The 19,282-nt window shown below is 41.6% G+C and overlaps 1 protein-coding gene across 1 annotated transcript in view; it reads right to left on the bottom strand.

Moving 5' to 3' along the window:
• arhgef10lb (Rho guanine nucleotide exchange factor (GEF) 10-like b) overlaps positions 1-19,282 on the bottom strand; it is a 281,719-nt gene that overhangs the window by 28,716 nt on the left and 233,721 nt on the right. The window contains exons 24-25 of the mRNA XM_039755432.1: positions 10,200-10,357; positions 9,942-10,084 (exon numbers count right to left, since the gene is read on the bottom strand). Of these exons, the coding sequence (XP_039611366.1) occupies positions 9,942-10,084; positions 10,200-10,357 (301 nt within the window). The remainder of the gene's footprint in view (positions 1-9,941; positions 10,085-10,199; positions 10,358-19,282) is intronic.

A 19,282-nucleotide genomic window follows, 5' to 3' on the forward strand; every position in this document is an offset into this window, starting at 1 on the left:
CGTTGCCAGATCGCTTGCAGTGTTGCCAGTCTCATTACTTTTCTGCCACACCTCGTATATATATATATATATATATATATATATATATATATATATATATATATATATATATCTATATATATCTATATATATATATATATATATATATATATATATATATATATCTATATATATATATATATATATATATATATCTATATATATATATATATATATATATATATATATATATATATATATATATATATATATATCTATATATATATATATATATATATATATATATAAGTAACAAAAAACATGCACATCTCAAACCCCTGATCAACCAGCCCCGGCCTAGGGCTCCATATGTGCTTCAATCAGCACTGTCTTGTTACATATAAATAAGTAATAGATGCATTCTTGCAGCACTTAACTAAAATGTTACCAGGAGACTTGTTTACTGTTTGAGACGGGCAGTATCACACTCATGCCAATCATTTAAAAAACACACACACACACACAAGGTGCTTTATTATATATTTTTTTTCACAATTCATTCATGGTGGAATGAAGACTAAGGTTCTCCATGCTCAGAAGGCCAGAGCTTGATGTGTTGGGAGAAGGAGGTTTGCAGCAGGTCACTGTAACGAAATCCAGTTTCATTATTTTTTCGTCTCCTTTAACCAGTAGGACTGAAGCCGTCAAAGATTCCCATCACAGCCCACAGCAGTGCTAGAACCCAAGAGCCACTACACACATGCTGAGACAATCCCAATCTGTCAATTCGCTGTGCAGGAAGCCAACAAATAAAAAATAAAATAAAATAAAGCTTGTCATTCTGTGGCCCACAATGGCTTCTCATTCGTTCAGTCGCTGGCAACAAATTAAGATGCCAAGAGCAAAAGCTCTCCTAGCATCTCCGCTTCCTTTCTCCCAGCAGCTCATTCTCAAGACATCAGTGAACACCGAAGTACTTAATCAGCAGCCCAGCAGGCGGAAAACCCAAAAAGTATTCTGCGAAAAACCCGACTAGCCCTCTGCACAGGAGGAACGAGTCCCCGCTGCTGAATCAAATGCTTGTTGGTACTTCATTGTGTTTGCAGGTTTTTTATTTATTAACTCATTTATATATTTTTCACATTATCTGCATTCTGGAATGCATTTCCCTCATGGCTTTTTTGGGGGCAGGCCACTATGTAAACACCTTCGCACATGGAAGACGTTCTTACAGATTTTGCTTGGCCAGAGTGATCCCAGTGGAAAGGAGCAACAAGAAATGAAAAATCGGCAGTGGTCTGCCCTCGACTTTCTCGTATACTCAGATAAAGGGATGGATATTTGTGGAGTAAACCACAAGACAAGGATCATATTTTTATATTATGTACATTAAAGAACCATCAACAACAAGTCAAACCTAATTAATAATATATTCAACAATTATTATAAAAGCAAATTTAAATAAAATTGGACTCTGCAGCTGCATGAATAAAATGTAAAGCACCATTTCTAGTCAGCGGAAATAGCCGAAAAGTTGATTGAAATCAACATTTTGTACCTAATACTTGTATGGAAAATTTGGTTGACGTAAGTGAAAGTGTCCTCAAGTCATCGCGTTTATACACACACATACACACACACACACCGTACATAATTCCAAAAATGGTATTTTCAGACTCAGGGAGGTCTAAAATGTTGAGATTCATCAAAATCTCGACATCAGATCGTTGGACGATTACAATACTTTCCCTATACTACGTATGCTAGAAAGTAAAAATGATAATAACATTTAAACACATAAAAGTAATAACTGGTTAGTGTGGCAAAAAGTCACTTTATCCTTGATGTCAGCGCCAAACTGGCAGCCATTAGGATCACAAAGACAGCTGACTTTTTCTCCTTTTTGACAAAGAAGTGAAAGCTAGTGTTAAAAGAAGAAGAAGGACGGAAAGTAACTAAAAAAATAAATAAATAAAAAAGCCTTCCAAGTCAGCACTTATGACTAATGGAGTAAAAATAACATGAGGTCAAGGTAGCTCCTATCACGGGTGGCATCCTAATACCTTCTTTCAGCACACATTATACAATAATAATAATAATTACTTACATTTATATAGCACTTTTCTAGACATTCAGAGCACTTTAGATAGACAGTAGTGGAGCCACTTCAGCCACCACTAATGTGTAGCACCCACCTGGATGATGCGACGGCAGCTATTCTTGCGCCAGTACACTTCCCTACACATTAGCCATTACGTGGTGAAGAGAGGAGAAAGGTGGTCAGTCAATAAGGGATGGGATGTTTAGGGGCCAGAATGACCAGGCCATGGTGGGCAATTTACCAAGAACATTAGGTTACACCCCACTCTTTTTTCGAAAGATGCCCAGTAATGTTATGACCACAGAGAGTGAAGATCTCAGTTTTACGGCTCATCCGAAGACAGGCATATCACTTGTGTGTATCACTGGGGTATTGGCATCCACACACTGACCTCAGGGTAAGCATCCCCGATGGCCTCACGAAAACCTTTTCCAGTAGCAACCTAAGCTTTTTCTAAGTACTTGGGGGTCCACATCAACGGTAGGTTGGACTGATCTCAAAACACAAAGGAACTACACAAGAGTGGGCAGAGCAGGCTCTTCTTCCTTAGCAGACTACATTTCTTTAATGTGGGAAGTGACATCCTTCACATCTTCTACAACTCTGCGATGGCCAGTGTGATTTTCTACACTGTGGTCTGCTGCTCCATTAACATCACTTCAAGAGAGGCCCACTGAATCAACAAGCTAATTAAAAGAGCAGGCTTAGTTATGGGACACACTCTGGATCACCTTGGAGGCAGTCAAGGAGGAGAGAAGGAAAACGAAACCGAGTGCCATTATGAACAATGCAGCACATCCTCTCTCTGACACACCAACACTGAGGAGTTTCAGCCAAAGAATTATTCAGCAGAAGTGTGTCAAGAAACACTGCAGGGGGCTCCTTTATACCAACAGAGTTTAGAGGTCTTCTTTTCATTCTTTTTACATTTTTTCTCTTTTTTAGTCATTGTGGTGTGTGCTCAGATCATACAGTGCGTGTGTATATATTATTATGTATTGTGACAATAGATGGCGCTATACCAGCGCTTAACCCAACACAGACAGACGCTAGTGGAACACATATAAAAACAAAAATGTTTTTATCTTTCTTCACCTCATGTGAAACGCCTCCCAGCAAGCTACGTATCCCTCCTCCCGACTCTGGCTCCTTTCATAAAGACCCCGGAAGTGCTCCAGGTGCTCGCTGGCCTACTTTCGGCAGCACTTCCGGGGGTGGCGGAAAAAAAACCCACCCAAGAGGGCTCAGCCGCTGTTGCAGCACACATTGGCAGCACCACAGGATCCCAATAGGGCTATAGATAATTCCAACTCCCATGAAGCCCTGCGGGAACCACTGCAACCCATGGGGGCTGCCATGTAACATCCTGGGGGAGGTACTGTGTTGCCCACGATTGCTGCCCCATTCCTCGTAGTGAAGAGGTGTCCCGGCCGGGGTCCTGACAGTATCTAAAGAGCTGGTGTAAAAAGCCCAATTTCTCCCAGGGGACAAAAAGTTAGTTTGTTCATTTGTTCTTTCTTTCTTTCTTTCTTTCTTTCTACTATACCAAAATTAATACTATCGATCTATCTAATAGTGTCTTTCATATCTGTCTGTCTATTATATAGTGTTTTTTTATCTATCTACTCACTTACTGGGCCCAAACACGCATATCTTAAAATGGATTACCTATTCTGTGCAGGTGGTATGATGAAGGCCTTTCTAAGCAGTTCATACCATTGGATTATCTAAAACCATTCCATTTACAGTCATATGAAAAAGTTTGGGAACCCCTCTTAATTCTTTGGATTTTTGTTTCTCATTGGCTGAGCTTTCAAAGTAGCAACTTCCTTTTAATATATGACATGCCTTATGGAAACAGTAGTATTTCACCAGTGACAATAAATTTATAGGATTAACAGACAATATGCAATATGCATCATAACAAAATTAGACAGGTGCATAAATGTGGGCACCCCAACAGAGTTATTACATCAATACTTAGTTGAGCCTCCTTTTGCAAATATAACAGCCTCTAGATGCCTCCTATAGCCTTTGATGAGTGTCTGGATTCTGGATGGAGGTATTTTTGACCCCATTCTTCATTACAAAATCTCTCCAGTTCAGTTCAATTTGATGGCTGCCGAGCATGGACAGCCTGCTTCAAATCATCCCATAGATTTTCAATGATATTCAAGTCAGGGGACTGTGACGGCCATTCCAGAACATTGTACTTCTCCCTCTGCATGAATGCCTTTGTAGATTTCAAACTGTGTTTTTGGTCATTGTCGTGTTGGAATATCCACCCCTGTGTAACTTCAACTTTGTGACTGATGCTTGAACATTATCCTGAAGAATTTGTTGATTTTGGGTTGAATTCATCCGACCCTCGACTTTAACAAGGGCCCCAGTCCCTGAACTAGCCACACAGCCCCAAAGCATGATGGATCCTCTACCAAACTTGACGGTAGGTAGCAGGTATTTTTCTTGGAATGCGGTATTCTTCTTCCACCATGCAAAGCACTTTTTGTTGTGACCAAATAACTCCATTTTTGTCTCATCAGTCCAAAGCACTTTGTTCCAAAATGAATCTGGCTTGTCTAAATGAGCATCTACATACAACAAGCTACTCTGTTTGTGGCGTGAGTGCAGAAAGGGCTTCTTTCTCATCACCCTGCCATACAGATGTTCTTTGTGCAAATTGAGCTGAATTGTAGAGCAATGTACAGATACACCATCTGCAGCGAGATGTTCTCGCAGGTCTTTAGAGGTGATCTGTGGGTTGTCTGTAACCATTCTCACAATCAATCCTGCGCATATGTCGCTCCTGTATTTTTCTTGGCCTGCCAGACCTGCTGGGTTGGTTTAACAGCAACTGTGCCTGTGGCCTTCCATTTCCTGATTCCATTCCTTACAGTTGAAACTGACAGTTTAAACCTCTGAGATGGCTTTGTGTAGCCTTCCCCTAAACCAGAGGACTGAACAATCTTTGTTTTCAGATCTTTTGAGAGTTGCTTTGAGGATCCCATGCTGTCTGTCACTCTTCAGAGGAGAGTCAAAGGGAAGGAAGCACAACTTGCAATTGACCACCTTAAATACCTTTGACCACTCATGATTGGACACTCCTGTCTATGAAGTTCAAGGCTTAACGAGCTCATCCAACCAATTTGGTGTTGTAAGTAATCAGCACTGAGCAGTGACAGGCATTCAAATCAGCAAAATGACAAGGGGACCCACATTTTTGCACAGCCAGTTTTTCACATTTGATTTAATTTCATACAACTAAATACTGCGTCACTAAAAATCTTTGTTCGGAAAACACCGCAGTACTCGTAGGAAATGAAAGAAATACCACTGTTATCTTTTTTGTTGAAAGGAGAGTCAATTATTATGCAGGCTGAGAGGAGTTCCCAAACTTTTTCATATGACTGTACCTTAAGGGCTCATAACGAGGAGCTTTCGGCAGTGAGTGGAGGCATGTTACATAAAAAAACGTGCTTGTGATTAGAAAATAAAATGCTAGTGATTGTTTACGTGTCTCTTTGTTGAGAACTCCTGCAACTATTTTTGGCTTTCTCTTACTAGTTGTTTAGATTTGTTTGGCTGCACTTCTCCAGAGGGCATTAGAATCATTTGGGATTTGCTAAAAGTGTTAATTACATCCTGCAAACAACTATTTGTAGTTTTAGCTTACTTTTTTGCTCCCATTCTACTACTAGTATATTTAACTTCTATCCAGCACATTTAAATACATTGTGATCAGCACTCTGAGCCTGCACTTTATACAAAACTTGAACTGAACTGAAGTGAATCGTGTCGCACTTTAGCACTCAATTCTAGACATTTGCCTGCTTGCCTCACTAATCCATCCAACAAGGGTTAGGTAGTCACCTGGCTGATGGCTCTTTTGCGGTCACCAATCATCTTGCCATCTGTTTCTGAATCTTGTTTAATAAACTTCAGAGTCAAAGAGACCCAGAGCCTGAGCACATGGCAGGAACCAGCCCAACACATGTAAGTCTGTAATGTGTTTTATATTTAAAACATTGATGTGTACCCTTTATATTTGTACTCTTTGTGAGAACTTCTTGGTCATATTAGCCAGATCTCCTTTAAAGTTAACTTTGTTACATTACATTTATATTCTAACAATGCATTTTTCATCGCTTACTAGATTTGGTGTTAAACGGAGTGTTAACGGTGGTCCTCAATTGTCATTTATTGCACTTTTTATGAATTTTTAGATTTTTGTATTTACGGTTATGATGACAACAGCATTACAGCTCAATCCTGTTGTTTATACATCATGTGGGCGCCCCTGTTTTGTGCTCGTTTGCATGGACACGGCCATTTTGTGATCAGATGTTGCCATTTTGAACGACTTCATCATGGTGGTCACTATTTAAAATGTCACATGAAGGACAACCCTTAAATTCAACAGAATATCTCTGCTAAGCCTGACTCATTACTGTACTGCTTGCACAAGAAAATGAAGAATTTGAGAGAAAATAGAATCAGGAGATGACACACAGGGGTCAAAACTGAGAAGACAGTAAATAAATAACAAAGTTCAGGATGTCGAGCCAGAATCTTGGTCAGGAGGCAGAACAGTAAGACGTAAGTCAAAAAGTATACAAGAAACCAGAGCCATGAAACACGAGACATAATTAGTACATCAGAGCACATAAAAAATGTCATAACCAGTAAATTGAAATACTACAAATACAAAATGACATCTGCAGAGAGCTATGTTTAAATCCTGACCCGGTCAGTGTCTTTGTCAAGTTCAAACATTTTTCTTGTGTTATTTGGCTGCTCTAAATTGGGTTCAGATAAGTGGGTCCCAACCTTGTAATTGACATTGTCTGAACTGGATGGGCTCTGGCCACCACGGCCCTGAACTGGATTAAACTGGTCTGAAGACATTGGAGCCGGCAGAGGGAGACTAGAGGTCTTATTACACCTCTGTTCTCAGTTAGCTGCCCGGGGCTGGAGGCTAGGAGTGGGAGCTGGCCGTCTGCCTGTGGTCTGGAGTGGTGGGTTGCTTTGCTCTGCATTGGACGGTGGTGCCTGCTCATTATTACCCCAGCGGAACGGGGCTAACTCTGGCATCCGGGAATGGTTGTGCCTCTGGTATGGCAGCACCGGGACCAGAATTAGTAGGGTGTGTATGGGGAGTGTGAACGGGTGTCTGGCGTACATCCTTGTAAGTCTTGGGTTGTATGTGTATGTGAGAGCATGAGGGAGGGAGTGTATGACTGTGTTTGTGTGTGACTGTATATGTCAGGTGGGGTTTTGGACTCCTCCCCTCTCCTGGGACATCTGGCAATACTACAACATCTTCGCCTACCCTCCCCCTGCCTTAAGCATCTGTCTGGTCGCTCCCGGTGGCTGCCTGATGGGATCTGGGTCCCTGGGCTCTGTTGGGTCCTCGGCGGGGTGGGTCGCCCTTGGGTCCCGGGCTGCTGGGTTCCGGGCCCGGCCGACTAGGGGGTGAGTGGCTGCGGGCGGGCCTGCGGGCTTGCCGTTGATATCTCCCGGAACTCTGCCGGCTGCTGGTTGTGGCCCCCCGGGGTGATCCTCTGCGCCTCTCGAGGGGGGGGTGGGGCTTCTCTGGTGACGGTCTCCCTGGGGTCTCCGCGCTCTGGGGTGACCTCTGCATCTCTGGGCTTGGAACTCCCTCCATCTTCCGCACGTTTTTGGGGGCAGGTCTGTGGCCCTTCACACTCACTATTGGACGCTCATACAGAGAAACCTTACACATACACGTGTGTGTGCGTACGTACGCACACAGGTGCTCACATGGTGCTTTCATAAGTATGACTTGGACATCTTTAGCACATGACCTAAGGCTGTGGTTGGCCCTAAATGCCTTAGTAATTATTACTGTGTGATTGTCAGCAAACATTTTTACTTTTATATATCTTCATGTAGCTGATGCAGCAATGTTTTTGTCTTGTGGTTGTTTTTTTTTTTTTTTTTTTCTTTTGTGTGTCCCCCCCTCTCTTTCTGCAGGTCTAGAAGCGGATTCTGGTTCATTTATTGTTTATTCTATATGAACCGCCCCCTTCCCCCTTTACCTCCATCTCTTCCTTTTCTCTCTTCTTTTTCTATCACTTTTGTCTCCGTGTCCGGTTCGAATCTTAAAAACATCTGAAAATATTTCTAATAAAGTTTTGGTATCATGGCGTGACGTTAACAGAAGCTGTAATGCTCCACCTGAGAGAAAAACTGTAAGGCTAGTCGCCAGCATTCAGACATCAATTCTGATTGCTTCACAGCCGAACAGGACACAGTAAAAAAAAAAAAAAAAACACTGGTCTGAAGACTGACGAATGGACAGATACTATTCTTCTAGTCGTTCTTAGACTTTCAATGAGAAAAATAATACCAAGTGTCAAGTATATACTCCATCTCACTCCCATGTTGACAGCAAAATTAAGAAAGATTTAGATGATCAACACTTGTGTATCCCACCTTGGATTGAATTTGCCATATGATGTGAAGGAACAAGTACTGTTGGGAGTGAATGAACCCAGCTAAAGACAAGGAGGAACCAAAGGTTGGATAAAATGACCATTGCGGGTGCTTTTCCGAGTCATTTTAGACAAGTTTGCTTTTGTCGTGCACACAGCATGCATTCACTTGGCTTGTGTGCCTTTTGGAGTAAAAGATTTTGATGAAGTCATTAAAGTAATTTAGTCTGATTACTTAAAATTTAGAGTGAAGGAAACCACTAAACCGTGCTAGTTTAACCAGAGTTAAAATCTGGAGAAACATTCTGTCAGAAAGCAAAAGAAATATAGCAGAGCTTACTTACAAAAAATCCATGCAGTAGACACATGCTATAAATGTGAAATGGTTAAGGAAATGAAATGTGAATTTCCCCTTGGGGATTAATAAAGTATCTATCTATCTATCTCAGGGGTGGCCAATGCGTTGATCGCGTTCGACCGGTAGATCACAAAGGTAGTGCAGGTAGATCGCGTTGCATTCAAAATTTTTTTTTTTTTTTAAAAAGTTAGCCTATCGTATATCCTGCCTATGGCATTTGCAGCTTGATTGACATACAGGGTGGCCAGTCTGAGATCTCCTTTCTTCTAACACGCTGAACATCCCACACACACGATACTGCAAAACTCCGGCTGTGATCTAGTTAGCCTTCCAATTCATATCGACTAAAGAAGGGGTTTAAAAAAAAAATTGTTTGGGGAGGGTATGGGCTTTATGTGGAATTAGAAGAGGATTTTTTTTCTCTCACAATGTCACAATCAAAGTGCGTTTGTCTGATCTTTCAATCTATCATTGATATTCCAAAAAAGGAAAATGTGGAAAGGCACTTTCGAGCTGTTCATAAAAACTACGAAACTGACTTCCTTCCAGCGATCTGAGAAAGAGAAAGGACAGGGAACTAAAATCGCAGTTAATCGGACAGCCGTCATTTTTAACTCAGCTGAATTCAAAAGTTCCTTGACTGCATTATTCGGCTCTACTTGTGAATCAGCCTTTTCCCACATGAAGATTATTAAATCTAAATACTGTATTGTCCATAAATGTATTGAATTGTTATTGCATCATAAAGGTTATTCAGTTATGCAAGGTACGACAACATACATTTTATGTATAAAGTATACTCAGTATATATATATATATATATATATATATATATATATATATATATATATATATATATATATAAAATATAGCATTTTTAATGTAGGTAGATCATTTTGACCTGGTCATTTTAAAAGTAGCTCGCAAGCCGAAAAAGTGTGGGCACCCCTGATCTATCTATCTATCACAGTCACTCAGAGTGATAAAAAGAATTGACCGAAAGGGCAGAAAGACAATTGTGAAAGACTTCAGTCCAAAGACAGCTTACCTCCATCTCCAGAGAGGTCATCTCAATGACCACCACCCTGTTTCCACAGGAAGCCCAAACAGAATCTTCCAAAGCTAGAAGTGCTCGGACGGGTTCTGATCCAACAGTCACATAGCGAGCAGATTCAGGATCCCATAAGGCATCTGGTGTTGGCAAAAAAATGTTGTACATATAAGTCAAGTAGAGTTCACAGTTAAGACCACCCCACCAAAGCCCTTACAATCAGGACAGGCAAGACAGTTGCAAAACTGCACTTACCGCCACATTTCCTGCTATATGCTACAACAGTCCCATCCATCAAGCCAGCAAAAAGAAAGTTTTTGGCATGCCTGAGACACAGAACAGGAGATTGATTTCGGTTCTGGAACGTCTGAAGGCACTGAACAGCGGTGTCAACACTGCCATAAGTAAGGATGCTAAAAAGAAAACAGAAAAAAAATGAGGTAATTAAAAAGAAGTGAACGTTGAACCCGCATCACAGTAACAAACCACCTCAACTGGCTCCCTCTCTCTCGGCTTGTAGAAGCAGTGGCTCTACTTTGACTTCCCTCCATATTGCTAAGCTCCTCAACTTTTCAAGGAGAGTGGGCCTAGCAATCCTGTGCAGAAACCTTAATTTAGCCACTTGTACCTGTGATCAAATCCTTCTGCTTATTAGGGCAAGCGCAATATGGTGCCTATAAAAGGAATTCACCCCTTGGAAGTTTTACATTTTATTCTTATACAATGTGGAATCGCAGTGGATTTTTGGCTTTTTTTGATGCCCTAACCTTAACCCTAACACCTAACCTTAATCAACAGAAAAGGACTTTTTATTGTCAAAGTGAAAAAAGACCTCCGCAAAGTGGTCTATATTACATGTTTAACCCACAAAACAGTTAATTGCGTAAAGATTCACCCCTACATCCTCACTGGTACAGCAAAATGGTTTTAGAAGTCCCAGAAGTGCTGAAGATGCTCTGCTCGTTATCTTACATCCAATTTCAAGATTCAAGAGTATGTATTGTCATTTCATCCATATACAGTAGTACAGCATACAATGAAACGAAACAACGTTCCTCCAGGACCATGGTGCTACATAAAACACAGGACAACAAAGAATCCACGACACATTATATATAACATATAGCATGTGAGTCCAATGTGCAAACATGTGCAACACTGCAGAACAGAACACATATATATCTGATATCAGACCGGTGCATGAGTGTTCAGGAGTCTGACTGCTTGGGGGAAGAAACTGTTGCACATTCTGGTGGTGAAGGCCCAAATGCTTCGGCACCTTTTTCTCAAGGTTTTATTGATCAGCCTGCTTCATATTCCAGAGCCTATTTTTGGATTTTTCTTCAGTGTTCAATACGATTCAGCCTTACATACTGATTGGGAAATGGAATAGTATGAATATAAACCTGTTTATCACATTATGGATTCATAACTTTCTTTTAAATCATTCTCAGACAGTCAAATGAGAACTCAAGTAAAATGGCACCTTTTATTGGCTAATTAAAAAGATTACAGTATGCAAGCTTTCGAGGCAACTCAAGCCCCTTCTTCAGGCAAGCCTCAAAGGCTTGCATATTGTAATCTTTTTAGTTAGCCAATACAAAGTGTCATTTTACTTTACTTCTTATTACATCCATAATGGCTAACACAGCACAACACCCTAGTAATAACAGACAGACAGTCAAAGTATGGGATGCTTTTTCAAAAGTTATTCATACAAACACAGGGAGCCTTGAGAGGAGTTGTGGTAATGTATGAGGAAGTTGGGAGTGGCAGAGAAGTATGTAAGAGTGGTACGGGATATGTACGAGGGAAGTGTGACAGTGGTGAGGTCTGTGGTAGGAGTGACAGATGCATTCAAAGTGGAGGTAGGCCCCGAGCCTTTTCTTATTTGCAATGGTGATGGACAGGTTGACAGATGAGATTAGACAGGAGTCCCCTTGGACTATGATGTTTGCTGATGACATTGTGATCAGGAGACAGAGCTGGAGGTGGCAGAGTTAAAGATGCTAAGATTTGCATTGGGTGCGACGAGAAGGGACAGGATTAGAAATGAAGACATTAGAGGGTCAGCTCAGGTTGGACGGCTTTGTGACAAAGGCAGAGAGGTGAGATTGTGTTGGTTTGGACATGTGCAGAGGAGAGATGATGGATATATTGGAAAAAGGGTGATAGGGATAGAGCTGCCAGGCAAGAGGAAAAGAGGAAGGCCTAAGAGAAGATTTATGGATGTGGTGAGAGAGGACATGCAAGTGATGGGTGTGACAGAACAAGATGCAGAGGAGAGGAAGATATGGAAGAAGTTGATCTGCTGTGGCGACCCCTAATGATAGCAGCCAAAAGAAGAAGTAGTCATCCAAACACAGGATGCCCGCAGGGTACGCTGATGGCACCTTACTCATAGGACGCACATCTGGGGAGGATGGAAGCCACGATCTAAATCAAGTGGACTTTATGGTAGACTGGTACAATAAGAACTCCCTCACTCTAAATGCAAAAAAAAACAAAGAAATTATATTTGAATAGCCAACCCGCGGCGTACCATACACCGCATAATCAGGCCGGTTTTTGAATGATTTTTAATCACAGGGAGAAAATTAACATTTGAAAAATCGGTAATGTAATAAATCAGCAAGAAAAGCAACATTGTAACAATGCACGGAACGAACCAACACACAATCGTCCGTGACTGAAAACCGGCGGACCACCATCGCACCTTCTACTCCCAGACGGAGGGATGGGGGTGGACGGCACTCAGGCGCGGAGGGTGGAACGGGAGGAGAGGAGAAGGACGTCCATTTCGCTCCCTCCGTCATGCTAGTCTGCTGATTTCTCGTTCAGTATGCACTGCCTGCTCATGTGCCCACCTCCAACTCGTCACTTGAGTCGTTGTCGTCTTTGCACAGTCCAGATGCACCTGTGACTCACATAGACTTTTCATTGCTCTGTGCGGTTTTGGCTACTCTTCTATATATAATCCGCCAAGACACCCGATGACGGTAGTAGCGAGGTGGGAGGGGGGCCGTGTTCCTGCAGGAGCATCTAAGAAGACGCATGTTTGTCGCGGATGCGAATTGCTGTATGTAGCGTGTAAAACAGTTTGCTATGGTGCACGCGGTCGTGCGTTGTAACCGAAAACTCGTTTTTAAAGACTGCTTACTTCACTGTATTTTAACCTTAGTTGTAAAGTATTGTTTTAAGGATCCCATGGGATACCCCTCGCAAACCGTTTTACAAGCTGCATATGGCGATTTACCTCCGCGAGAAACATGCCTCTATGAACAGTCAACGTGGCTCGGAGGTGCATATGGCCACTACGACAGATGAATATAAATGACGCCGTTTTTTCTGTGTCGTCGCGTCCGAGTTGGTGGGCGTGGCTCTGCGAGTTGTTGTCGTATCCAATGGTCTTGGAGTTGGTGGGCGTGGCTCCTTCCTGCGTGGGCCATAAGTGTCTTACTTGTCGGCGGCTTAGTGAATCCACGCCCCTTGCGGCGTGCTTTCTATGGGTGTCTTGCCTTAGTGAATTATATATATAGATTTTAAAGGATAAAAATCTGTATGCTCACCCACTGTTGTTTTGGGGGAGCAGGCAGACATAGTGAATATAAATACTTAGGAACTAACCCAGATAACAATCTTAACTGGAATGCAAATGCAAAAAAAAATTCTCTAAATGCAATCAGCACTTATTTCTCCTCCATAAACTCAAACTATTTAAAGTAGACAAGGACCCCATGTTGTCTTTTTCTCACCGTATGATCCAGTCTGTTATCACTTTCAGTTTTATTGCCTGGTTTAGTAGTCTGACAATTAAAATAAGGTACTGGCAGATTGCTAAGCATGCAGCTAAAGTTTTTGGGGCTGATGTTGGTGATCTGGTAACTGTGTCAGAGGACAATGCTAAAGAAACTGGAAATCTTCTCAGCTGATGACAGATATCCATTACATGCAGAACTCAACTTCAGTAAATCAGGAACGATAGTCACTGTGAAATCCCACACATATCGTTCCAGAAATTCATTTCTTCCTAGTGCCATATGATTTTTTTAATAAGGAATATTGGAGAAAATGATTAAGGTTTGATATGTATCTTGTAACCATTTATGTATAAATACACACTACCAAACTGCCTTACCTTATCCTGTCTCGTCTCTGTTTGTTTCGTTTTACTGTATTTCTTTCTGTCTTGTTATTAGATGCAACTGAGAAGGCAAATTTCATGTTTTCTTATGTAAAAATGACTAAATAAAGAAACCTTGAACAAATTAATTGAAGATCACCTGTCTGGGTTTTCAGTTGATTGTTGTATAAATTCACCTTATCTGGAAGGTCCAATTTGTGGTGAGTCAGCATGGTGGCCTAACTAACTTGTACACAATGAAGACCAAAGAACACTCCAAGCTACCCCATGAAAAAGTTTTTAAAAAGCACAGGTCAGGGGATGGAGACAAGAAAATATCAAAGTCTCTGAATACATAGTCAATTTCAGGCAATACAAAATGGAAAGGATGTGGCAGTGCTGTAAATCTGCTAACCGAGTGATCGAGCAAGAAACGGACAAGTGTGGGAGACAATCGGGGGACCTCTGATAACTCTGAAGGAGTTACAAGTTACAGAGGAGAAGATTGGTGAGACTGGGCAGACAACAACTGGTGCCCAGATGCATCACCATTTGCAGCTTTATGGGACTGAGGCAAAGAATAAAGTATCTATCTATCTATCTAAGAGGAAAAAAAGCACATGACACCTTGGCTAGAATTTGCAAGAAGGAACACGGTGTAGCGCGGCCACATAAACAAAAGTAATATGTTTTTCTGCTGTCGATCGGGTTTTGTGTGGATAGTACTTACAGACTGAGATTGACAGCGGTGCCCCAGAGGTGGGACATCCGGTTTTCAATTTGCATAAAGTGCGCCATTTTAAAAGGAGAGAGGACAGCCAAGAAGAAGATGGGAAAATCGAACGAAGAAGATCAGCATGGGCCATGAGAACAGGTCCTGGAGCTCATAAAGACCTGACTGTTAGGTGGAAGTTGGTGATTCTCTTTTGATTTGTGAAATGGGCGTTCCGCTATTTCCCAAAGACTCGGGTGAGCTTCACAAAGACCTTATTGCTCTTTATCATGGCACAGAATGACTGTATAGTTTCTTACAGTTAAGACTTTCACTGCTTGGGGTCGGCATCCAATTAAACTCTTCATTTCACCTGCCACCAGCAGGGGCTGGAACTTTGGACTTACATGTGAGCTTTGGAAGGAGAACTGGGGGAGTAATATTCTTACTGTGTATATACTGTATATATATATATATATATATATATATATATATATATATATATATATATATATATATATATATATATATATATATATATATATATATATATATATATATATATATATATATACATATATATATATATATATACACACACACACACACACACACACTAGACAGTTGCAGCCAGTCTGCCGCTCGCATTGTGAAGAGGGGGGCTGAACGCGCCCCAAGGAGATGCGGTTGCTCCACTGAAACCCCTTCTTAAATGGTGATACAATGGGAAACAAATAGTTTTTTTTTTTTACCTCCTCTTTGCTCAATCAACTACTGGCTTGCTGCTGCTGCCATGCCACGTGATGTGCGAAAGCCTGTACAGCAGCTACTCTACTCTTTGTCTTTTATTTCCAGCCCCAGGAGTGGTTAAATCTCTTGGCACTCTTGGTTAAGTCTCATCTTGCAGGACATGAGTTCTTGATATTTTTTAGTTAATAATTTAAAAACGGACTAAGAATCTGAAAATCTAACAATACATTAAAGTTTGATAAATTCTGAAAAGAATGATACCAAACATATATATGTAGGTTTTAAAATAAGCCCGATTTAAAGCGTGACAAAAAAGTGACATAAAACCGTCACACACAATCGTTGCACTTTTAGGCTTAGGATTTTATATATAGAGAGAGTACATTTTTTGTATCGGCACATATTAGGGTTATTTTTGGGTTGGGGGGGCAGATGAAAGAGATTGTTATTGTTCTTTTCTCCTCCGGTCTTTTCTGTGATATAATATATTTCTCCGTGTTTATGGATATTGACCACATTTTAAAAAGGTGCGTATGGCAGTGCGCTGCAGGGTATGATATTGGCCTAGCCTTTCGGCATGGCGGGCAGATTTGTTACAATGGGAGAGTCTAAAGACAGCAAATGAGACCTGACGAGACCAAAGATGAGTTTTTTGGCCACTACACTAAATAACTTGTTATTTTTCAGGTTATCAAAAACACACCATTCCCACTGTGATGCATGCTGGTACAATATTCAGTGGCTGGCTATAGGAAGGGACATGGTTGTTTCATTCGGAAATTCTAAAAGTTGAAATTCAGCAGCAGCTGTGCTCTTGGGAAACCTTTAATACTGCAGGAATTCTTTGGTAGCCTTGCCCAGATCTGTGCTTCCACACAATCCTGTCTCTACTGTAAGCTCTACAGGAAATTCCTTTGACCTCCTGGCTTGGTGTCAATTGTGGGACCTAAAATAGACAAGCGTGTGCCTTCCCTAATAAACTGGCCACCAATGGACTCCGCACGAGGCGTAGGAACATTTCAATGATGAACAAATCAAGGGGACGCACATGAACCAAATGTTGTGTCAGAGTACAGGGTTTGAATGCTTGTGTCAATGGAATATTTCAGTTATATTTTCCATAAATTTTCAAACATTTCTGAAATCCTGTTTTCACTTTGTCATTCTGAAATATGGAGTGTTGTTTGATCTTCTTCTTTCGGCTGCTCCCGTTAGGGGTTGCCACAGCGGATGATCTTTTTCCATATCTTCCTGTCCTCGGCATTTTTCTCTGTTACACCCATCACCTGCACTGCATGTCTCCTCTAACCACATCCATGATAGATATGGAAGAAAAATAAACTTAAACAATTTTAGAATAAGGCTGCAACATAATAAAATGTGCAGAAAACATGATGGCATCTGAATGCGTTCTTAATCCACTCCACATATTGGTACAACTCCGCACATACAGTACATTGCTCCAATGGCGCAGTGGCCCCAGAGCCCCAAATCTTGCACGTTATCATTAGACTAGCTAACCCGTGGCGTACCGTACGCCGCATAATCAGGCCGGTTTTTTAATGATTATTAAGCACAGGGAGAAAATGAACATTTGAAAAATCGGTAATGTAATAAATCAGCAAGAAATGCAACATTGTAACAATGCACGGAACGAACCAACACACAAACGTCCGTGACTGAAAACTGGCGGACCAATCTTGTTGATGTGAGCGAAGGTAATGTAGACACGCGCCTTCTGTTCTGACATATGCGTCGACGATGTATTGCTGGAAGAGTTTGCCACTGGAATGCAAGACACTAAATGAAGATTTCATGGCAAGCCTGAAAGCATAAAATTGGAGCTGTGTGACTCGCGTTCTTTTCGCGGTTCGCTTTTACTCAACATGGGTTAAATGTATGTGCCAGCCTGGATCTCCGAAAGGGCAGAGCAGTGGAAAAACCATGGGGTCACAGTTCATATGGAGAACACAGATACGCTTGCAAGCATCTCCCCTTGGATATATGCAAATGTCGCATTGTGCAGGAGGTTCCCTGTCTTCACCTACAAAGCAGCAACATCAGTTTGACAGGACGGGGTGTTATACCTTCTCATATCCAGACCTGGATTTTCCATGAACACCATTCGTACAGCAGTAACAGAGTAAACGTGAGTGATAATGTCATGCATTGCATTTGCATGTAAGACTTTGCGAAGGGATTAACCTGGCGTATCATGTTGTCTAGTTGAAGCAACAAAATGTCACTGCAAGCGCTATTACATTCCTTTTGCAAACGTTGACTGGTAGCCTCAGCAGAATCGAAGATATATAGCTGACCGTATTGTGGTGACGTGGCAGGATTGTAATATAAAGGAGAGACCTGGTGATAAATTTCACCGTGGATTCTGAAAGCATACGGTCCTTGTCCAGATGGTTGAGCGATGTGTACGTCCATTGACGCGAAAGCTAAAGCAGAGTTGTATTCCCTGATATGATCACAGTAATTACAGGACAGCGGGTTCTTGCCAGTCAATAGGTCTTCAAATAAAAGAGGGGGCTTGGATAGCGGTGGCAAAGACACCTTGCCGGCATGACAACACTTAGTGTAATGTCCGGATTTGTTGACCTCTGCTGGCCAATGAAGAGCATTGCAAGAAGCACACAGTGCGGTAGGTAAGTAGGCCAATGTTATGTTCCTGGACGTGAATGGCGGTATCTTCTTGAAAAGCTGCAGAAAAGTGAATGCGATGTTTGTGCATGAACGATTTAGTGCTGTGTTGACACTGAAGGTAATTGGAATGAGTTGTGTCGAAGCATTGCTGGCAATGCTCACATTGCATAATTCGTTCAGAGGAGTGTGTTTTTAAATGCATGTTGAGAAATCTCTGCACTTGGAACGTTTTTGAACAAATCGTGCATTCAAAGATCTTTTTGGAATGCGTTCGTTCAGTGGAGTGGGTGTGCAAATGTGCTTTGAGATATTTCTGGCATGTGAAGGTTTTGGAGCAGTGTTGACACTGAAAAGAATTCATCAGGGAATGTGTTTTGAGATGGTTAGTAAGGTATCTGCGTGCGTGAAAGTGTTTGTCGCAAATTTTGCATACAAATGTTTGCGTTGAATGGATCTGCAAATGGTTGTGGAGATCCATCTCACCTGTGAAGTCCTCGTTACAAAATGTGCAATTGAAGGTGAGAGTGGAATGAGTTCGTAAGTGTTTTTTGAGAGCGCGAGTTGTCTCGAAGCATTGTTGGCAATGTTCACATTGCATCATTCAGTTAGTGTTGTGTTTTTCAAATGTGCGTTCAGATATCTGTGCACTCTGAAGCTTTTGGAACAAAAGGTGCATTGAAAGTCCTGTGTGGAATGCGTGTGTTCAGGGGAACAACAACATTTATTTATATAGCACATTTTCATACAAACAGTAGCTCAAAGTGCTTAGTGTTAGGAGGGTGTCTTTAAATGTTTTTCAGGAAGAGGTGAGTGGGCAGGTGACGTCACATTAGTGTGGCGAGCAAGTGGGTGTGCACGCTGTGTGCACATACCGACAGAGTCAAAAGATGTCACCAGAAGGTAATCACATGGTTATTTGAGAGACATGAGAACCTCGTACTGCCCATGATCCAAAGGACCGCTAAAAAGCAGGGATATGAAGAGACGCTGGGCCGGATTGTAAACCCGAGGAGAGGCATGAGGACGTTCTTGGAAGTAAATGCTGATAGTAGCTGGAAGGATTTGGAACATTGCCACAATTTCTGCTTCGCCACCATAGAC

This window comes from Polypterus senegalus, chromosome 6, assembly GCF_016835505.1.
Source record: "Polypterus senegalus isolate Bchr_013 chromosome 6, ASM1683550v1, whole genome shotgun sequence".
Taxonomy (NCBI): domain Eukaryota; kingdom Metazoa; phylum Chordata; class Cladistia; order Polypteriformes; family Polypteridae; genus Polypterus; species Polypterus senegalus.